Raw genomic sequence first — 22,746 nt, forward strand, 5'->3', positions numbered from 1 at the left:
CACTATTTGAATTAAGTAAATGACTGGGACATGGTCTCCTTCACGTTAATTTCATGTCAGATTTTTTACTCTTACACAATTAAGTGGCAAAAAGGGTCGTTAATTGGTCGCAAAAAGTGACCTACGGGCGCTACGAGTCACTTAAAGACTGCGAGTGCAACAGTATGTGTTGTACTGACTTGGATATGCTGACGTATACGATCTCTAGTGCCTCTGTGTCGTTGACGAGAGACAGTCCGAGGCCGTGCATGGCGAGCACGACCTCGGTGTGCAGCGGCTCCGCCTCCCCCAGCGTGTGCGCGCCCGCAGCCAGCAGTGCATCTCCCGTCAACAGCACCACGCGCTGCAACCCGTCCAGGAACGACACCCATGACATCCGCTCCGTCTCACTTATCCTGCGTACAACATATTACATTCAAACATCAATTTTGTACGCTACGGTGTTGAGAAGGTTAACAATGACTTATGTGTGCGTAGAACACATCTAACAGGTTTCGACCTCAGTGATACTAGTATGAAATACATATTATAGTCATTGTTTTATCACGGACAATGAGAATGAAAGAAAATATGTATTAATACAGTTATACAGGAAAAATATACACTCACATAAATTCTCCAATACCGTCCTTTCTGAGATCGTTGAATATTTCAGTCTTCTTGTGGCCTTCAAATATCAGCATGCGTGGCCCGGCTGGATTATCCCACGTGAACAGCATACGATGCATCGGTGGTATTTTTCTGAAATTTCAATAAATTAAAAATTACCAAAAAAATACCTATTCTAACACGTTGAGTGCCGCCAACTTGACCTCAAATGCACTTTAGGACATAAAAATTTAAATGTTAAGAGTTGGGACATCATGACGTCGTTTAGTGGTGCACTTACTTGACGTTGACGTTCTCGCGCTCGTAGACAACGATGGGGTGGGAGGAGAAGTTGACGAGGAGTGCTGGGGCGTGGCCGTCGCGGTACTGACGTACCGTTATGTACGTACCGCCCTCGCTCAGCTGCACCTCCACGTGCAGTCCGCCATACTGCACACAATACTGTACATATACTTCACCGCGTGACAAAATATATTACGATATCCAGCAAAATACTATGACTACAGAGGATTGAACGAGAACTATGTCTTCTATATTCGGAAGGCTGAACAGGTCTTCGATATTACTTGGCTTCTAACTGCTACATTAGAGATGTGAATTGACCACTAAGAACGGTTGGTATCAAAAATCTATACAAAACGATTTTCAGAGTAGTTGAGGCAATGATTGTGGCTTTACTGACCTCATTGTTAAGCTTGAGGCAGACAGTGTGCTGCTCTGTGTAGAGGAAGGGCGCTGCGTGCTCGACGGAGCCCGCTACACGCAACAACAGCAGCTTGTCCTCGCGCTCCACCACCGGCCACAGCGCTGAACTTGACTTTTGTTCCACCTAACAATATCATTGTTATAACTACCACAATTAACACAATATACATTTATTTAGTGACAAATTTGTTATCTTTGTTATCCTGAAATATCTGAGCACTGGGAACATAAGACAAATAATAGCTAATTATGTCGAAGAGTACAAATAAAAGGTACATCTGTTTTGACAAGCATTGACAATGAAGATAGTCCTATTCCTATTTGTTTTTTTTTTTTAAATTAGGCATTACATATTTACATTTACAGATTTTTTGTAACATCAATAAGTGCACATTTACCTCTCTCCAGGGATCACCAGAACGATGCAGCTCCTGATATTGAATAGCGAATGGCGCCTCGTTTATGATCAGGAAGAAAGGCGTGAATATCACCATTTTCGTTAAACTGTTGAACGTCAACTGATTCGTAACTGCCACCTGTGTACAAAAAAAATGCATCAAAATCACATTTATTATCAAAGATATTATATTTTAGTCCTTAAGTGACTTATGAGAATCTAGCTAGATTTGTTTCAAGTAGTTTAGTAAAATAAAATGTAACTAACCTGGTAAGTTCTTCCCTCATTCCGGCAGATAACAACACCAGAGCTGCCGGGCACATCCAAGGAGAACTTGTCCGACCACTCCCCAAACTCCACTCTAATGGCTGCCTTCTTCTTGCCAAAGAAGTTTTTAGCACGGAACGAAAATAGTATCGGCTCCTTGTAATCTTTCGGGTGGAAGATTACATTACCCATTTCATCAGCATTCTAAAAATGTAAAGATAAAGAATCACAATAAGCAAAACAATTTTTTTATAATCACCAATACCTATATAATTTAAAAATTTATACCAGATTGTGGTGGATTTTCATGCAATGTATAAAGCTTTATACGCAACATGCAACATGCTTCTATAGTCTGAAATAATCTATACACCTATCACTTTACCACAATTTTTCTAATTTCTAAATTAGAAGCAGTAGAGAATATTTTAAGGTAATAAATAAAATAGACCAATTTATAGACAAAGATGTTATTGAGCCTAGCCTAGAGTACAGGTTGGTATTATACATAGGAATATGTTAAGAATTTCAGTGGATAAAAAGGCATCCCGCCTTTCTAGGATCAATATATCAAAGATGGTATATGGGTGTGTCAAGTTGTGTTCAATACACATCGTGTTATCGCTCTTTTCTAATTTCCTCTCGTTCCCATAACCGAAACATTTAATGCAAAAAGTAAACTGTATGTTTTATTAGGTAATAGTATCTAGTTTCAAATTCATTTAGCTTAACATATAAAGAAGAATTTAGCACTAAGTTTTACTCCCCTCTGAATTAAAGATCTTTGACCATTAACTAATGGACTCGTCTAGCTAGTTTTTAGCTACTTATACTAAAAATACACCACAAACAAAACTGTTGTTAGGTAACATTTGTGATATAAAGTGGTGTTTACACTAGTGCTAGGTAATCTATAATGGAGCCTGCACTCACCGAGCACGACGTATGACGTCTAACTAAATCACAGCAACGTGAATTTGCAATCTGTCGAAAAACTAAACATTACAGCGCTGACTAATGAGTGCAATCAACCACCTAAATGATTCCTAGATCTGTACTAGTCAAATATATTAAATGGTATGACTTATGAATACATGCGAAGTATGTACTTCAAATACAAGGCCCTGTCTCAAGGTAAAAAAATGTAAAGATAATTTAATTTCTATGTTTTTGTGTTTTTCGTTAAATGATTTTTCCATTTAAAAGCAACTCCTTAGTATACAATTATACTTTGAGATATGGCCTATTGTTAATGCAAAGCAAAATATAAGGTGTATTCATGATACTATTATCGAAACCAAAAAAAACTTAAGAACAGCATTAAATTAAAATTAATAATTGTTAATAAATAGCATTAATCGAAATAAAATGAACCGGCAAAGTAAAAGAAAATACATTCGGAATTCTACAAGCATCTTAAAGATACCTTGTTGGGTGAGCTGGAGTCTTTTTCTGGTTTCTTTGATTTCTGTAACCATTTAATCTTTTATAGCCAATTGAAGGGTCAAACTACTTGTTAGAGTTACGTCATCACACTACCTTTTACATGGACATACACAACTGGTCTAATGATAGAATTAGTACAATTTTAATACTATCAAGTGAATAGGTTAAGTTTATAAAAATTAAGGATACAAAATACAAAACAAACTTTAACGAGACAAATAAAAGCAATATAAATAGAACCTGTAATTTTTCTTTTGCAATTTTTATTTAACCATATAATAGAGATTTCATAACCTGTCTTCTAAAGCCAACACAAAAAATCCAACACATACGAGTTTACGCTTTTCAATACCATGGAGACGGTCTTAAATCATTATTAAAATCAATTTTTACTAAATACCATTGTATATTTGCTGTAGTTGTATTTTTTATTGTAATAGTGTATTGTGTACTAATTGTGTAATGTGTACTGTATATTAGATGTGTACTGACCCTGTAGCAGAGCGTGAAGCCGGTCTTGTTGAGCATCCAGAAGGGGCAGTAGAGGGAGAGGACCTGAGTGCCCTCAGTGTCGCTGCTGTGGACTCCCAGGTCCAGAGTCATCACAGTAGGGCTGTCGTGAGACTCGAACGACCAGACGGACAGTTCCGTCTCCTCATCAGGCAAATTCTTGGTGCACACCCAGCATTTATCTAGGTAGCTTTGTATCTGAAAATTTTAATACAAGATTTATTACTTACGAACTTTTGTAGAGTTAGATTTTTTTATCGTAAATTGAGTTTGGAAGGTAATTTGCCTAAATCGTAAATGTATCAAGATAGCTTTTATACATGTTTCGTTCATTTTCTCATTTTAATGTTTAACAATATATTTGAAAATAACTTCTAATAAATTATTTTAAAAGCAAAAAAAGTACTTTAAATTGGTGCAATATCTCACCATAACAACAATGGAGGCTCTATTTGGTGCCAGATGCGACAGATGGAACATCTCTCCGGGCTTGAAGACTTGCGTTCGCTTGAGGCCGAGCTGTGAGACTATGATGTCGACGGGCAGGCAGTTCTGCAGCTTGACCGCCGGCTTCAGCACCACCTCGTAGCACGAGGACGCGAACGTATGCCTGTTTGAGTGCTCGAAGAATACTTGCTCCATACTGCCCACCGCCTGGTATAAAAAAGGTGAATATTGACAGCAGAATATAGATGCCAAATAGGCGTCGCTAAAAACTTTGATCGCCCATGTGGCTTTCCTCTTACATTGTTTGTAATAACAAATACCATCAAGTTTAGGGTTTCAATAATTTTTATGTTTGAAGAAAGCTTGTATGACTTACTTTAAGATAGAACTTTTCACCACTAGTCTTATCCTTCGAGTCACACTGCAACAGCTTCGTTATCGTCACTTCATTCTGCAATTCGCGCCAAATGAATGGCGATACCGACACTGTGAAACCTGAAAGTTCCGAAATTACAATTAATTTAAATATAGATGTCCCGATTCTAGTCACATTTACTTCTATAATTGAGCTGATAGTGCCAATAACAGTTAATACCTTCAACGGAGAAGAATAGTTCAGCAGTGGGCGTGTGCACAGCTTGCAGCGGCAACCTCAGTACACCGGCCGGCTTCACCTCGCCCAGCAGCCGCACCTCGTTACCGCTCAGTGTCATGTAGTACACCGACACATTCACCGACAAACTATTTATTACCTACAACATCCAATGTAAATACGTTTAAATAAGTACATTCTAATCTAATATATAAAATTCTCATGTCACGGGGTTCGAACTTGAACTCCTCCGAAACGGCTTGACCGATTCTCATGAAATTTTGTAAGCATATTGAGTAGGTCTGAGAATCGGCCAACATCTATTTTTCATTTTTTTATAAATGCGCGCGGACGGAGTCGCGGGCGACAGCTAGTTTTATATCAATATTATGTGGGGGAGATCCAAAATCATCATCAATCGTCATGAAGACTCTGGTAAAGACGTAGCAATTTACCTGCACGATGCTACGCAGGTATATATGCAGAGCGGCGTCCTGCATCACGATATCTGAGATGAGGCCGCGCGGCTCCACGGCGGCTGCATGAGGGACATGTTTCTCCAGCGTGCCTGTAGTTCCCGTCCCTCCTTTTGACCCTGAATGTCGTCGCCCCAAAGTAAAGTACCGTTTGTCAGCGCGCTCCACCGGGATTATTATTTCTTCGTCTAGCTCGACTATCTAAAATAAAAATAAAAAAGTAGTTGCTTTTCAACAGTGTATCTTTTATTTAAATAGCGTGCGAAATTACCTTAACGTTTAATTTAAGAGGTGGAGGTGGTTCATTAAGTTTCATCAAATTGAGACCGCCATGTTTCAATTGCAAAGGAACGCATGCGCCCGGCTCTAGGACAACTTCCCTGAAATAGTAAGGTTTCATTAAACAATATTATAATCTCTTTCCAAAAAAAAATCCATTACTAAATTACGTAAGTCTCTGACAAAAAAAGGAACAAAGTAAAGGAATAGTCCTTACCTGTAATCACTAGACTTGTGTTCATCTATGAGGAAAACTGAGAAATCTTTGTTATTCTGTAGTAAAAGCTTCGCTGTCAGGCCAATACAGTTGTGCAGAACATACGGAGCGCCCAAATATTCCTTTTTAGTGATCTAAAAAAAAAATTACATAAATCTCAACAGTAATAGAAACACAAAAAACAACACAAACAAGATTTGAGAATGTATGGATTTATGATTAATAAGACTATTAGATATAATATACATACATCATCAACCTTAGCCTTAGTCACAATGGTAGTGTCAGCTTCTGTGGCCACCGCAGCGGCGAAAGAGTTTCCTAGTTGTGTCAGCACCTAACAAAAAACCATTTAAATTTTATATATTCGATGATATGTAAAATGACTCTCCAATCGCCATATCCACTGGGTTTGTGATGAACAGCTGACATACTTCCATGCCGGTCCTGGTGATGGTGATCTCGAGGGGCTCGCTGCTGGAGATGGTGATTGTCTTGTTGGCCTGCCGCTGCGCCACCACCTGCAGGTTGGCCGCCTCGTCCGTAGTGTCGATTACTGTGTGCGCTTCTTGTGGCTTCATTACAACCTACAGGCGAATAAAATAAAACACAATTTCATATATACATATTTCTTTTTTTTTTCAAACTTTGTATCAACACTTATCTGTCACTTGAGTCCTTACTTGGTTACTAAGCCTCTTAGGGGTCACTTAACGTCTCCGTTTATATTTCAAATGTTTTTAGTAACCAATCCAAATAATCTCGAAGCTTGTGCTAGGATATGGTACACTACAATAGTCGAAGAAGATTCGAACCCACTACCAAAAAAATACTATTAATATTGAGGTTATCATTTATAGTGGCAGCTCGGAATATCGCACGAATCGCTGCGCAGAACACAAATTTACGTGTAGCAGGGTATAAAAAGATGTGTGGGAGGGCACTGCATAATCTTGAGCTGCTAAAATACTTGAAAAGACGTATTCCAACGTAATATTAATGGACAATGTAAACATTTATTTGTAGTTCTAGATGTACCTCCATCTTGAGTTCCCAGGGCACATGTTTGTACTGCGAGTCCTTGAGTACCTCTACAGGCTCAATGAGCGGCTCCCACACGGCGCGCCCAATGTTGTAGTACGACACCTGCATGGCCCACGTCGACTCCATGTAGAGCTAACGAATACAAACACAAATTAAATTAAATTATTTAGTTAACATAACTCAACTAATCGTTGGTTTCTGAGTCCAAAATCCTTGTATGAAACATATTGTTATCTTTGTTTTTTCAAAGTTAATTAATTAGAGGGTTGACAATATTTTAATTATCCTTGGCGACTCTTTAACGATTCTGAGTACGACAGTAAATGTGACTCACATCGGAGCTCCAATCTCTGAGCTGCGCGGTGAGCGAGGCCTGCATGACGAGGACTGGTATGGTCTCGTTGCCGATGTCCATCTCCAATGAGACGACTATGGAAGGGCTGGACAGCAGGCAGATCTCTCCCGCCGGCGGCCGCTCTTGCTCCAGACCCGAGGGCGACTCCAAGTTTATCGCTTCCTCTGCCTCTTCTGGAATTCAAAAAAGTAAATATCTGATATAGTAACTCTCTCTTACTATCAAAATACCCGTGCTAAAAGATATTATTGTCTGTGTTATTAAAAGAGAATATAGATGTTTTTGTGCAGGTGTTTCAGCGAAAAAATTTCACGCTTATGAATTTCAGTCACCGAAAATCGACAATCCTTTTTAATCAATAATGTCATCAAGAAAAAAATATATAAATAAACAGTCTTGGTAGTGACAATTTAGCAAACTCTCAAATAGGTTTGAATAAATTGTATTTTATACGAGAAAAAAAACCTATGTACATTACCAGCTTTCAAGAACCAGTAGGAGTTAGGTCGGAATGGTTGTATGGCCCACAGGTTATCGTAGATGATGGCCTTGTCGTCCTCCTCAACGTTGTCTTCCTCACTGCTCGTCATCGTGGCCAGCACTCGGTTCAATAGACCAATTATATCTGTAAACAAAAAAAAAAACTTTATTGACTAATTTTATATGTACCCGAAAACGATAAAAATACTATTATTTGAAAATGATTAGCTATTAGTCATTTTACTTGTTTCTTTTGTAAATATTAAACCTCTAACCGTCAAGGAGAGTCGATTCGTGCTAACCTTTTCAGCTCCATAGAAAGATGTACCTTATTACAAACATAAAGGTCAATCTGCTACGTTTACTTTGAATTTCATTCAAATTTGTGTTTGATGCGTTTTGATTCTGCGATAGTATGAATCAATGTTCACTGTGGAGTACTGACCGGGCGACACTGTAAGCTTTATATCTGAGACGGCGAGATCGACGTGTGGTCCACTGCCAGGTGGCTGCGAGAGCGCGAGCGAGACGTGGGCGGGCGCGAGCAAGGTGCGGGAAGCGCCCGACCTGCCCAGCTGGCGCAGCACCAGCTGCAGCCCTGTCACCCCGCCCTCCGCCACCATGCGCTCCTCTGTGCGCCGCAACTTGAAGCGACCCTCCATCTAACACATCAATAAACAAGATAAATCAATTTCCATTTTTAACCTTTACCTACAGAATTTTTGACTGGGAAAAATGAATTAAAAGCGTAATATTTCCATAATACTACATGTTCCAAAACAATTAAAAGGAAATAGAGTTGCAATATAATTTTGTACATGTGTTGCTTGGCTTTGCTTTTCAAATACTAATTGAATATAATATAGAGACAGCAAACATTAGTGTTCTTACATTAAGCACCAGAGCGTCGCACTGCTTCTGCTCGAGCGACTCCACCAGTATGATGTCTGGCTGCTCGATCTTTATGTTGACGGTCATCATGGACGGCTTCTGAGCGGGCTCCACCACCGCACTACTCGTCATCGTCTTACGTTTCTGCAACAACATAATATCATATCACAAGATAAACTATGCAAAGTAAAGAGTAAAAAAAATCTAGTCTTTAATGAAGACTTCTCACAAATCTCATAAAAAAGATAAACAGCTAATGAATAAACTGATCGGCGAGCTCTTAAACTTGATTAATTTTGAATTAGGTTAGGTTGAATACTAACGGTGGCATTGTCTATGGACTTGTCTGCGTTGGGCCTGAGTTTAATGTCTGCGGCGTCGGGCGTGTCCTCTGCCAGGCCCGTCGTCATGAACTCCGCGATCTTGTTCAGGAAGTCCATCGCCAGGATCAGGTTGAAACTAAATATTCTCATGTCGACTGCAACAAAACATTGTATCAACTTTAACTCAATATTAAGTTATCTAAGAAATATAATTAACTAGCTTTTACCCGCGACTCCGTCCGCGCGGAATAAAAAATAGAAAACGGGGTAAAAATTATCCTATGTCCGTTTCCTGGTTCTAAGCTACCTGCCCATCAATTTTCAGTCAAATCGATTCAGCCGTTCTTGAGTTATAAATGGTGTAACTAACACAACTTTCTTTTATATATATATATACTAGCTTTTACCCGCGACTCCGTCCGCGCGGAATAAAAAATAGAAAACGGGGTAAAAATTATCCTATGTCCTTTTCCTGGTCCTAAGCTACCTGCCTACCAATTTTCAGTCAAATCGATTCAGCCGTTCTTGAGGTATAAATGGTGTAACTAACACAACTTTCTTTTATATATATAGATATAGATATATATACACAGGTGGGCACAGTTAATCGAAAAGTTAACTTCGTTAATCGTTAATTCGTTAATTAAAAAATTAACTTCGTTAATCGTTAAAGCGTTAAATTCTCGAAAATTTAACGCAAGTTAAAGTTAATCGTTAACAGTTAACCATACCAAAATTATACATACAAATTTCACACTTATTGTGCCGACACTTGTTTAAAATGTTCATTTGATTATTTTAATTATAAAAATGAATTTTATTAATATAAAAATTAATCTTAATTCTATAAAACATGAGTATAAGAGACAAGTATGAATGCATTATAGTATATTTCATTACGAGTGCGGAAAGCCTGTCATTGCAAAGTGTTCCGACAAATGTCTACCCGACCTGAGGCGCAGCCGAAGGTGAGGGTTGACAGTTGGCACAAGTTTTTTTAATACAGTTGCGAAAAAATTAAGAAATTAAAATAATAATAAAAACACAATAAACTCAACTAACTAAAAAGTTTGAAAAATTGCGCCAACCGTGAAAGAATACAAACAGAGATTTTTTTTGTTTTCTTCACCCATTCTGGGTAGGCAAAGGGAACTATGCCCAAACGTCCAACTCTTCAGGAGATTATTTTTATTGATATGACATGAAAATGAAATTTAATGAGATGAAATAAAATGAATCCAACCTAATTCATTGAATCTAATCATTAAATCTGATATTGTAACAAATTAGGAGCTTCTTTTTAGAAATATTTGTATGAATCATAAAAACTTCAATGATTTTTTTTTCTAAAAACTTCGTGGTTAGTTTTTTCTTTTTAATAGATATTATTTTGACAGTTGGGAAAGAGAACGCACGAGTTTGGAAAAGTAAAGAAAAAGCACGAATAAAAAAGTGTTTTTAATACAGTAGCTCAAAAAGTGGCGTATTGCAGGGACGAAGAGCGTTCGGAATGTGGGCTATTACATACTCGTGCTTTTTTATATACTCGTTATGAAATATACTATTTCGAACCTTCTTTTGATTTTGTCCTGTTGGTCATGTCTTTCCCGGACGCTCTGATGCATCACACTTGCACGCGAACTTCACATATATCAATTATCAACTCGCTCGTTCACCATTCGAGTCGCCGACAGTTGCCCAACATAGTTAAACTTACGAGCGTGCCGTGGCGCGTAATTTTAACAAAATGACAGCACGTCTCCAAGTTTCTAATTTAACGATTAACGGACTTTTATTAACGGAAGTTAACAAAAGCGTTAACACTTTTTGAAGTTAACTTAAAAGTTAATCCGTTAAGCAAAATGTTAACTTCGTTAATTAACGATTAACGGATTAACGAGTTAATGCCCAGCTCTGTATATATATATATTGAGATGAACCATAGATTTGAATATCTGTGGTTGGAAGGCTAAGGCCGAGCTTCCTCTAAGCCTAAAGAGTTGCAGTTCATACGAGTTGGTGATAAGACCGTATTTGTTAAGAAAAGTAACGTATAGGTATTTGTTTGTCAAACTTTTAGTTAGTTAGTAGTAGGGGCTCAGTTCTCCGCAACTCCACGACAAGCGCGTATTTTGCGTGAAGGCAGGCTGTGGGTTACTCCAGCCAGCCCAGCTCGCCAAAGAACCCCAGCGTTTGTCAAACTTACTAAATGTATCCGAGTTCTTCATTGTGTATGTGATATCGATCATGCTGCGTATTTTGTCGTTTGCCTCCATAATAGTTGTCGATTCATGCGTTCGTTCCAGCAATGTTTCTTGATTATCACGACGTCTTTCCAAATACCTGTTCAACATAAAAGTCTTGAGTCCCCATCTTTCTGCTAGTTTCAAATAACTTACAACCACTTCATGTGTTGAGTTTGCTAAGAAATAAGCTTGAAATTCGACTAACATAAAACCCATAGTGAAACACAATATACGCTTTTTCGAAGAAAACGAGAAGGTGGACAATATTCTTTTACACAATTATTTCGTCAGTGTAAAACCACCCCAAAATCAACATGTAGTCATATACCGTGTAATCTTAGCCCCTCTACCGGGGCGCGTATCGTCGAGGGTGCAGTCAACCAGCAGCACCGAGGTGTGCAGAGAGCCGTCTGAGAACATCCGCCCCTTAACCGACAGCAGCGCGAGACAGAACCGCGCTAGATCCACGTCTAAACTCTTTGATGGATTATCAACCTAAAAAAAAAAGAAGACTAAAGATGGGGTACATAATTGATTATTGATTTCAGAAATTTTATCTAAACACTTGTCAACATTTCGATGTCGATTACTTAAATAAAAGACAGAATACTAGATATTGATTTCTTTCCTTTTTTAATTTTTATCTTAACTTTATGTATATCTTAAACAAAAAATAGTTTTTATAAGAATTTACAAATACTTACAGAGGCAGTAGTATTCAAAAGATCAATAACAAAGCTATCCATAGTGAATGCAAATTTAATAGTTGTTCTGGGTTTCTTGTCCTCAGTAGGTGTTACAGGAGTCGACACAGATTTGACCTGCGCTTTGCTGACTTGTGTCTTGACTCCGGCTTTGGACGTGGCCTTGGGCATGGTCTGCGCCGCTTTCGTGTCTTCAGTCTTCGTCTGTCCCTCTTGAAGATTTTGATTTAGGATCTTCATAATACTCTTATAATCGCTATGCCCTACAGTAATCTGAAAATATTCGTATTTGCTTTATTATTTTAAAATTTATAATTTTTATTACAAATGGTCCTTAGACATAAATATCATATTATTTTCGCATTGTCTTTGAAATTATGTTTTAATTACATATTATTTTATATTCTTTGTCCTATGAATATGTGTGGTATTTTTATCGATTTCAAGATATATCGAAATCTGGTGCAGTGAAAGGATACTATTTAATTTGATTATAATGTAATATGTAAAGATCAGTACCGCAATAGTGTTCATCCTGCCGGAGATGTCGAGGTCGGGCAGCGTGTCATACCACTGTGACAGGCTGCGCTTCACAAACAGCTTGAAGCTGGTAGGACGCAGCAGCTTACGCTCGTGTAACACGTCCAGCTGATCCGCGCGCAGCTCCACACACGACAGCTTCATATCCTCTAGCTCCAGCATCAGCTCCTCCACCGTCACTTTATTACTTACGTCCTAGATTAACATCATTTCATGTTACATTACGTAATCACAAACATAGGAAGCTTAGCTGCTATCTAATTTGATTATATTTAAAAAAAAAATCTCGAATTAATTTAACTGGAAAATGTATTTTCATTTAAAATTATTGATAGCGCGTTTCCTGAAGGCAAACACGACTTTCAAATTCTTAAATTGAATACCGCCAACGCTAATCATACGTATAGTGGTAGTACTCACAGCGACGGGCAGATCAACAAACTGGTTGTTGAGCGTCATGCGGCCGAGGTCCACAAGCACGGCGTGCCGGCTGGAGGAGTTCTCCGGTACGAGGATGAGGGGCGCAGCGAGGCGCACCTTCAGCGACAACTTTGTTAGGTTCTGGTACGCATTCTGTACGTTGGCGCGCGCAGCGTCCGCCGCCTGCGATGACGCCTCGATGATCGCTTGTTGTGCCGTTTGGAAGTTGTTCAGGAACTCCTATAAACATTAACAATAATACGTAGGTCTTGCAGATTAGAAACTATTGTGACTATTGCGACACTTACCAACATCGAAGTGACGAACCAGTTGAGGAAAACGATACGCAAGCAGTTGATCTGCGCGTCTATCGACATGTTAACATCACTAACACTCGGATATTGTTCCAGATTGTACATCACTATTTGTACATTGATTACGTCACCACCGAGCACTTTCAGAATCTGAAATATAGAAAAAAAATATAGACACGAATGTAAAAAAAATCTAAAACGTTTCTCAGAAATTTTAAATTTCAACACTTAATAAACATAATATTTAAAACTATTACAATAATATTGTAGTTTTAAAGAAAAGATGGCAAATTTCAAATTATATTACGATTTTCATTTATAAATTACATCAATTTTAAGTCGCCCGTTGTAAACAAGTAAACGTCGCGTGGACACCGAGGCAAGGCGTCGAATGTAATGCGTAATAACATTTCCTCGACTACTATTGACATATAACGTTGTTAACTGACCTCTCTATGTATAGTCTCTGGGTTGAGATCCTCGACCTTGATGGATGCGATGGCGCAGTCCAGCTGCGTGTAGGAGGGCTTGAGCACGAGGCCGGCGCCGGCGCCCTGCAGACTGAGCGCGGCGAGCGGCCGACGGTCCGTCGCGAACCCAATCTCCACCGCACCAATCTTCACGTTCACCTTCAGCTGAATGCTCTCAATCTGCTTACGACGCGCAGGCTTTGATACACTCGCTGAAATAAACATGTCACAATCATGTCATTTTAGTTTAAGAACTCGCTTTCTCTCTATTACCCTCCCTCCCTGTGTGTGCGCGCGCGCAGCATTTCTGGCATCTTCGCTCTAGATCACAAATCCCCATTTGATCCAAATACTAGATACAATTTTAATATTTAATTAAACAGTAACAAACTACAATAGTAAAAAACTGTAATTTAAAAAAAAATACCTTTTGATTTGGCAACAGAAAATTCTTCATCTTCCATAATAGTTTCCAATGGACCTGCATTAGCGTATCTGTCAACTTTGCTTTGGATGTTTTGTAAACGAGTCTAAAAAAAATAAACAACAATGAAAATAAAAATAAATGGGACGACAGTATTTTACAAGTTGCACCTGTGAATATTAAAAAATTACTATTACTCGTGTAAAATAATAATTTAATGTGATAATATTAATACACACCTGATATTCATTGACAATGATGAGTATCTCTTGCAGCCCTTGTAAATGTAACAACACTTTGAGAGTGGTGAAATCCAATTCAATAAGTTGCTCGATAGATCCGTAATGACTTCTGAATTCTGGACATTTCTTGTCAACCTAAAATAAATACATCAATTTATACATTTGAGCTCGATGAAGAACATTTTGAGGAAAAAAATAAAGAAACCGCAATAAACGGTTTATCACTTTTAAAATGTTTGCATTCTATTAGAAAAATCAAAGGAATAAAAACTTTAGGAGTAAAAAGATTAGTGATTTAATATTTTAGTAGAATTACATTACATTATAGTGATACAATTTTTATAAATGCGAATGTTTAGATGGATGTTTGTTTAAAGGTATCTCCGGAATGGCTGAACGGATCTTGATGAAATTTGGCACAGATGTAGAACATAGTCTGGAAGGACATATGGGCATAAGGCTATTTTTTATATTTTGGACAGAGTTGCGGGCGACAGTTAGTATGTAATAAATAAACTTACATTACGATATGTGACTGCGAATAAGTACTGACTGGTTGTCGCAGCTGTATCCGTAACATCAATAACCGGTACATCTGGTGTTTCTATCATACTGATAATACGATGTCCAGTTCTGTGATGTTGCATGTTGACAGCACCCAGTCTCACAGTCGCCTCTAATGTGAACGTCTTCTGTGTTGCTGTTAGTTCTAGCAGTTGCAGTGAGAACACTAAGAATTTGTCGTAACCTTGCGATTCTGCTGATATCTTTCGATTCACACTAAGAATTAGTTCTGAAAGCAATAAAAAATTTGATGACGATTAAAAAAAGTTTAAGTTTCATTGTTCAAAATATTAAGAGAAATATTTGAAATTTACTAATTCTTGTAACCAAGAAATTTCTACGTATGTGCTAGAGTATGGTTCACGGCAATAGGCCAATTACGGGATTCGAACCCACAACCACGTCCTTAATTGGATGTCTCTAAACTATCATACTATTGACGCATCATAGCGCACAAAATACCTTATAATACGTTTTTTAATAGCTTTTACCTTTCATGATAAAGAATGCCTCCACTTCAGTCAGCTGAACGGATTGTTCGTCTGTTTTCCTTTGCTTGGAGCGCGCTGTGTCTCTTCTCTGTTTCTCTGCAGGATCCAAGTACTTGAGCAAAGATAGACTCGACGCCTTCGAATCACTAGCCTAAAAGTAAAATTGAAATTATATAATATTAATATTATTTTTAATATATATAAAAGAAACTCGTGTTAGTTACACTATTTATAACTCAAGATCCGTCGAACTGATTTAGCTGAAAATTGTTGGGGAGGTAGCTTAGAATTAGGAGACGTACATAGAAACTTTTTTATTCTATGTGCATTCTTTTATTCCGCGCGGACGGAGTCGCGGGTAAAAGCTAGTTTTAAATAATACTACGTTATTTCATACATGAATTAATTAAATCAAATAATACATTATAATAAAATCTACAGTAGATGACGTTCTAAGTTCGTCTGCCTTTAATGATGTTGAATAATTTCAGTTACATTTTCCTAGGAGTGTATATAACTACATACATACATATTTTTTATTTACTACAGTTAATCTAAAAAGGTGACTATTGACAGCTAAGAGTTACCGCAATGTCGTCGGTGCGAGGCTCACCAAAGAGCGGGTATTCAAGAACTTGACCACTCACAGTATATGCAAATTTGTAGCAAAATATCTTCAGACGGAAAAAAGAAAACAAACTCAAATAAAAAGGAAATTAATAGCTACTACATAAAAGGTTTGATTTCCCAATTTAGTATAAATATTATATGCATTATAGGATAGGATAATAAAATAAAAAAAAGATATAAATATTACCTTTAGTTGTGTCGTCTCTTCAGATTGGGGTAAAGGCATGCTCACTAATATTTCGCATAATGTTAGCAACCTGAAAAAATATTAACGTTTCATATTTATGTGGTTATTAAAAGCAATAAGTAAAGACACACGAAATTATGTGTTTATGAATGATCATGAAATTATACAAAGTGTTTCAATCTTTTTCCTTGTGCTGCGCAGTACACCAAAAATTGTGATCTGCGCAGCAAATCGTACGATGTTAAGAACCGCCAAGATATTTGATAAATGTAATACCTATCCTCTGAGACCGAGATGGCGATCTTCTCCAGTTCGCCGCGGACTTTAATCTTGGGCATGCGAGGGTCGTCAGTGATGAGGCACTTATGTATCTGTATGGTAAGGTTGGTGGGCTGCAGCAGGTGCAGCGGCGTGCCCACTTCAGATCCTATCGCCGTCTGCCACTCCTCTTGAGCAGACGCTATCACAATCTACAAGTAACCAATACTTTTTAACGATAATTATCTTAAAATGAGTTATACTTTCATATTTTAGATTATAAGCTGATCAAGTCAAGTACATATTACAAATATGCATGCGTACTTATGGTGGAAAAACATTTTCAGGTTCACTTAACATTAAGCGACCACCAAACATTGCATCTGCAACAAGCAAATGCTCATGTGAAATAAATATTTCACTTTCTTATCTATTCCCTACCCTGTAAAATTGTCTTACTCTTACCATCCTTATCTGATATTATCTGAGGAACCGCAGAATACTTCTATTTAACAGTCAACACCAATAATTCGTAAGACATGTCATGATGTATGGATCCCAATGTTAGGCTGTTAAAGGGACGGATGAAAAGAGAGTACATGTGGCGGAAATGCAAATGTTAAGATGGATGTGTGGTGTAACAAGAGTGGATAGAATACGAAATGAGTATATTTTTTTTTTTTTTTTTTTTTTTTTTTTTTTTTTTTTTTTTTTTTTTTTTTTTTTTTTTGGGCGGCGCTATGCCGCCCTCTCGTTCCCCTAACGTATTTATGGGTCAGGGACCTTGGGTACAACGGTGTCTTTATTTCTTTATTAAAGTGATTTAAAATACCAAAATTACAATTTTACTTACATCTAATATCACAAGTTCTTATTCTACGTTAAAACAATAAATAATTCAAATAATAAATAAAATCAAAATTAAAATACAATATTAAAATACAAGTTTAAAATCAAATCAATAAATCAATACATAAAAACTAAACCTTATTCCTATTTATTACAATTTTGGCCAAGGACCTACAATACTCTACGAAGTGCCCACTTTTACTCTTATTACTAATTAAGTTTTCCAAGTTTTCTTTATTTATTTTTTCTTTTAATTTCATTTCTAACTCTACTCTATATCTGTCAAATACTGGGCACTCCGTGAGTATGTGCAGCACGGATTCACCCCGTGCTGGATCACAAATGCAGGAGGGGTCCTCCTTGCACTTAAACCTGTGCAGGTATTCGGAGAACCCCCCATGCCCAGTCAAAACTTGAACCAGCACGGGGTCCAACTCTATCCTCCGAAGTGCAGGGTAGGCCGCCACGGCGTCGGGAAAGAAGAGCTTCGTGGTGGAAGCCGTGTCTCCATCCATATAGCGCCTGTTCCATTTGTCAAGCGTGTCCAGACGAATCTGTCGCTTGACATATGAAACAGGGCATCTTTCATAGTTAGCCTTGGTCTTCATTCCGACTGCTGCCGCTTTCGCTAGGAAATCCGCGCGTTCGTTTCCCTCCATCCCCGCGTGTGCCTTCACCCAAAATACTTTCACTACTTTCCCTTGCGCTTTCACTACTTCCATATTCTCTCTTATTCCATCCGCGAGGGGATGGAGTGAAACGCCGCTGCTTAGCGTCTCTAACGCGGATCTTGAGTCGGAATAAATACCAAAGCTACCTTTCTTACTTTTCACCACTTGCTGCACGGCCTCACTTAGGGCAAGCAGTTCCGCCTGGTATACGGTGCAGAAGCTTCCCAACTTTAATTTCCGGCAAGAGATCTCCGCGACGTTATCCCACACAGATACCGCCGCGCCGACTTTGCCGTCAATTTTGCTGCCGTCGGTGTAAATATTTACCTCGACGGCAGCTCGCTGGGCTGCTTCGTCACCGCGGAAATGAGTATATTAGAGGAAGTCTGAAAGTAGAACCGGGAGTAGAAAAATTGAGAAGTAAAAGGTTAGCGTGGTATGGGCATGTTATGACGAGGGAAGAATCGCATGTGACGAAGAGAACGTTAAGTATGAGTGTGGAGGTACACCGGTAGAGGTAGGCTTAGGAAGAGATGGATGGATTGCGTGAAAGGTGAAATGATCAAGAAGAGGGTGAATAGGAAATAACGGAATTGATTTGAAGGACGGAAACCTGGTGCACCGACCCTACGTATGTGGCTCAAGGTAAAGGAGATGATGATATAGCCACCTATCGACCACAACAAGACATTACCTGCATTTCGGTAAGCTGCAGCGTCATCTTGTCGTAACTGCGGGCTGTGATCTCTCGCAGGATGTCCTCTTCTGCGAGCCCCTCGCGGTGCAACTTGTGCACATCGAGCGGCTCCGGTCGCGGCGCAGACTTCACACTGATCGCACCCAGCTTCACCACCACACACGCTTCATTACTACGACAAAATACATTATTATTCAAACTATGCATATCAACTTTCAAACTTTCAAAAAAATGACTGATAAAAGGCCTTCTTTATTACCTGAATGACACTTACACAACATTTAAATTGAAATATATACCCGTGAAATAACAGTGATTTTACCTCAATTTTGTCTGTAATAATATAATTTTTGTTTGCTTACCCTCTGTATATACCAGTCTGTGGCACAATAATGTATGAAGCGGCGATGTCTATATCCAAATCGATGAATGTATGATTATGCACTGCATATTGCATTCCCAGTGTAGATTTTTCCTTAAGATCTGATAATTTATTACCCGCTGCAGCTTGTAAACTGAAAAAAGCAAATACATCACATAAACTATTATTAAATAATAAAAATAACTTGTTATATAGTAATTTTTGATTTACTTTAATAATTAGTTGCTTGTTGTTTTAGAATCCATCTTTAGTGTAAACACTAACAAAAAAATATAACTTTTTACTTGATAATTTGATATTTACAGTAGAACTTTTCTGTGCAATATTGCAACAAGAAAACCTACCTTCTTACAAATGATATATTAAACATTCTTTGGACCTGTTTCACAATATCATAATAAGTCTTGAAAAGGCTACTTAAAATTTATCTGTCAAATATAGTCGTAGTTGGCATCCAAATAATCTGTTAGTTAATTTATTAGTTAGTTAGTTATCCAGCACCTTACTTGTGATACAGGATCTTAGTGTATATGACTTACGTGGTCAAAGCGGTGGATTCTGTGGGTGGTTTGAAAACGTTGACGATCTCAATGACAGTCTGCGCGTCGTACACAATCTGTAGTGGCCGCGCCAGCACTTGCACCCGCTGGTCGCACTTTCCGTCTGCACATAACATAAATAATATTTATCCGAACTAAAATAGAAAGATTTTTCATGTTTCATTATATTTTAGAGGTATTAGATCAAAAAAATGACTTTCTATGATATTTCAGTATTTGTAAGTAAAATGATCGTAAAGGTCAAAGAATTCACCTAATGGATTTGTTTCGAACACAACATTCAACAAGTTGGCGTCTTGTGTAACTTCTTTTGACGTGACCATCTGAGGTACAATCTCGCCTTGCTGCACACCAGACACCGTGAACGATTTCATTTGAACATCCACTCTGGAAAATTATAATATTGATTATATTAATAATGAAATCTTTATTAATAGCTATCATTTCAAAAATGTTATATAATTTCTATTTAATTCACTTCAATATGAAATGAGCTGTTTTACCGACAGAACTTAATATTTCGCTATGAAGTCACGAGATGGCGTTGTACCTGAGCGCGTTGGCGCTGGGGCGCTGGTGCATATCGAGCTGCACTGTATCGACGCGCGCGCGCAGCACCTCGCTCTGGTCAGTGACGGCGAGCTGCAGCCTGTCCAGCCGGAAGTGACCCTCCACCGCCACGTACTCAGCGGGCAGGTGCAGCGGCGCGCTGTTCTCCTGGTAGTCGATCGCACGGAACAGCTTCTCCTTCTCCTCCACCGTCATCGCCTTCTCGAACTGTTTCACTGGTAAACAAGTACACCCATTAAACAAAAAATCCTCACATCACAACTTACACCTGCAACCCAGATGGGTAGACAGACTCAACAGTTAATAAATACGAATGATTCCCTGGTAAAATGAAAATTATAGAAGCAAATTATATATTTACTTATAGCAGTGCCTTCCGTAAGTTCTTCATCCTTGGAACTACCTCTAGACCACCAGCCGCCGAACCAGCCGCGAGACTTACGGGCTTCTTCTTCCATTTTACCTAATCTTTCCACCTTTAAAAATTAAAAATTCATTAGATTTAACAGTATACATTTATTGTGAAACAAAGACAAAAAAAATATTACAGTAGAGATGCGTTGTAGCTATAGTGGATTGACAAATGTCACTTACTTCCATTTCTATCCTCTGTCTGATGACTACTAAATTAAGAAGATCTAATGACTTCTCAGCTTGGCAGATGATATTATTCTGATCGGTGGTGACTTTCCCCTTATTGTTGAGCTTGCACTGGTACGCGCTGGCGTAGTCCTTACACAGCTGGCGATGGCTCAGCATGTGCGTCCAATTCCAATTTCTACGACGCCGTCTGACCTCTTCTTCTAATATACAAGTGTAGGCGAAATGCCACCATTGCTTGTAATGATTTTTATATGTCTTTACGTCCGGACGGTATTTCCTATAGATAAAAAAATAGTTTTAGTATAGTTTAACTTGGATAGAATTGATTTTTTTAACCACCTGCCTGACAGATTGATGACAGATATAGAAAATGATGGTTAAGTGCAGTTAGTCATTTAGTAGATGAAGGGTATGGTTACAAACCTGTAGGGGGCTCCTTTACTCATTCTGTCCATGGAGTCAGCGAGCAGCATCATGTCCTGGTACTGAGTCTTAGTGAGGCTCACTGACAGCTGCTCCATGTGCAGGCTGAGGATCACTTTAGGTATACTGAACTTCGGTGTATCGCCCTCCGGCTTGGGATTCAGTTGTAACTTGGCAGTGGCATTAATTGGACCCAATGCTGAAATTTATATCATACATTATTTAAAATTTATACTGTTGACCTTTTAGTTGGCTTTAATGAAACTAAAGCTTTCATTAAATTAGTCCTTACCGTATTTATAAGATGACGGTTGCGATGATTTTGTGGCGATCTCATTCTGAAGCCTTGTCTTGATGTCCTGAGCCTCGGACTTAGAATACAGCTCTGTGGCTGGATTCCAATAAATGGCTAATCCTTCCAAATCCAATATCTAACAACAAAAACACATAAAAATATTACCATGTTTTTGTGAACAATAAAATTAAACAAAGATATTCAGTAAAATTAAGGAATATTATTAAGAAAGAAAAACCTATTTTGTAAACATGTAACATTGCAATTGTCGTTCTCATATTAAATATATGAGTATTGTGTTCGCGAAATCTAGGACACTAGATCTCATTTCTAGATATCACATTCAACAACTTTATTATTGTTGGCAAAGGTTTTTATGTCTATTGCCTACTTTTAAACAACTATGTTTCATGCTTCTATAAAAATATTACTTAAATATAATAACTTGAGATACCCATATTCATTAATTTGACATACAAACTTTATCAAATTCAGTACTTTCATGCCTACTTTAAATAGACAGAAGATTCAAAGTACAGTACGGAAAAAACGACACTTAACGATATATTCATCCCCTGCCCTGCTAATCTTCCCCTGCCATTCATTCCTTACCAGTAAAGCATGATTTGGGAAAGAGGACTAGAATATTTTGTGTACCTTAAATATTTTGGTGACAGCTTCTTGAATAACTGCTTGCTTCCAATTCTCATCGGTGGTATGTACAGACAAGTTGTGTAACGTAATTCCGAAGGAGAAGGGCGCTTTAGGATTCGTTATACTATCCTCATATCTTATATGGATATCAGTGATTTTCAACTGCACATTCTTAATTATCTGTGTCACTAACTTCTCTACGAAGGTCTCATCCAGTTTGTTTTGATCTACAGCAATATTTATAATGTTAACTTTGGAAATACGGTTATGTTTAACATTGATCATTATCAAAGATTTATTATTTTACAGCACAATCTTTTTTTAAAGCGACGTAAACATTCAAAACAAAGCTTTGAAACAAGGAGAGTAATTGAAAACTCATTGTAGTCGTAATATAGACTTAATTTAGTTTGAAAATTAATTACAAGTCATTCAGTTATTTATTTATATTCCAACGTAAAATTAACATGAACTTAAAATTGTTAGTTTTGAAGAAAGTGAATAAGACATATTA

At 38.0% G+C, this 22,746-nt stretch overlaps 1 protein-coding gene and 1 long non-coding RNA gene across 2 annotated transcripts in view; one reads left to right on the top strand and one right to left on the bottom strand.

Moving 5' to 3' along the window:
- The window catches only part of LOC123721172, an 83,185-nt gene that overhangs the window by 52,037 nt on the left and 8,402 nt on the right, over nt 1-22,746 (top strand). The window lies entirely within an intron of this gene.
- The window catches only part of LOC106720107 (vacuolar protein sorting-associated protein 13), a 31,595-nt gene that overhangs the window by 5,788 nt on the left and 3,061 nt on the right, over nt 1-22,746 (bottom strand). The window contains exons 4-49 of the mRNA XM_045678864.1: nt 22,236-22,459; nt 21,576-21,714; nt 21,284-21,482; nt 20,852-21,137; nt 20,619-20,733; nt 20,238-20,472; nt 19,941-20,074; nt 19,667-19,790; nt 19,108-19,260; nt 18,743-18,917; nt 16,547-16,740; nt 16,271-16,340; nt 15,454-15,604; nt 14,920-15,191; nt 14,396-14,533; nt 14,160-14,262; nt 13,712-13,944; nt 13,257-13,412; nt 12,949-13,188; nt 12,508-12,723; nt 11,989-12,261; nt 11,613-11,779; nt 11,245-11,381; nt 9,039-9,193; nt 8,716-8,859; nt 8,270-8,486; nt 7,823-7,969; nt 7,324-7,517; nt 6,984-7,121; nt 6,380-6,532; nt 6,196-6,282; nt 5,946-6,079; nt 5,721-5,829; nt 5,429-5,650; nt 4,977-5,133; nt 4,758-4,876; nt 4,364-4,588; nt 3,917-4,132; nt 3,405-3,446; nt 2,912-2,962; nt 1,979-2,182; nt 1,713-1,850; nt 1,292-1,438; nt 890-1,038; nt 610-741; nt 180-395 (exon numbers count right to left, since the gene is read on the bottom strand). Of these exons, the coding sequence (XP_045534820.1) occupies nt 180-395; nt 610-741; nt 890-1,038; nt 1,292-1,438; nt 1,713-1,850; nt 1,979-2,182; nt 2,912-2,962; nt 3,405-3,446; nt 3,917-4,132; nt 4,364-4,588; nt 4,758-4,876; nt 4,977-5,133; nt 5,429-5,650; nt 5,721-5,829; nt 5,946-6,079; nt 6,196-6,282; nt 6,380-6,532; nt 6,984-7,121; nt 7,324-7,517; nt 7,823-7,969; nt 8,270-8,486; nt 8,716-8,859; nt 9,039-9,193; nt 11,245-11,381; nt 11,613-11,779; nt 11,989-12,261; nt 12,508-12,723; nt 12,949-13,188; nt 13,257-13,412; nt 13,712-13,944; nt 14,160-14,262; nt 14,396-14,533; nt 14,920-15,191; nt 15,454-15,604; nt 16,271-16,340; nt 16,547-16,740; nt 18,743-18,917; nt 19,108-19,260; nt 19,667-19,790; nt 19,941-20,074; nt 20,238-20,472; nt 20,619-20,733; nt 20,852-21,137; nt 21,284-21,482; nt 21,576-21,714; nt 22,236-22,459 (7,630 nt within the window). The remainder of the gene's footprint in view (nt 1-179; nt 396-609; nt 742-889; nt 1,039-1,291; nt 1,439-1,712; nt 1,851-1,978; nt 2,183-2,911; nt 2,963-3,404; nt 3,447-3,916; nt 4,133-4,363; nt 4,589-4,757; nt 4,877-4,976; nt 5,134-5,428; nt 5,651-5,720; nt 5,830-5,945; nt 6,080-6,195; nt 6,283-6,379; nt 6,533-6,983; nt 7,122-7,323; nt 7,518-7,822; nt 7,970-8,269; nt 8,487-8,715; nt 8,860-9,038; nt 9,194-11,244; nt 11,382-11,612; nt 11,780-11,988; nt 12,262-12,507; nt 12,724-12,948; nt 13,189-13,256; nt 13,413-13,711; nt 13,945-14,159; nt 14,263-14,395; nt 14,534-14,919; nt 15,192-15,453; nt 15,605-16,270; nt 16,341-16,546; nt 16,741-18,742; nt 18,918-19,107; nt 19,261-19,666; nt 19,791-19,940; nt 20,075-20,237; nt 20,473-20,618; nt 20,734-20,851; nt 21,138-21,283; nt 21,483-21,575; nt 21,715-22,235; nt 22,460-22,746) is intronic.

This window comes from Papilio machaon, chromosome 8, assembly GCF_912999745.1.
Source record: "Papilio machaon chromosome 8, ilPapMach1.1, whole genome shotgun sequence".
Classification (NCBI taxonomy): domain Eukaryota; kingdom Metazoa; phylum Arthropoda; class Insecta; order Lepidoptera; family Papilionidae; genus Papilio; species Papilio machaon.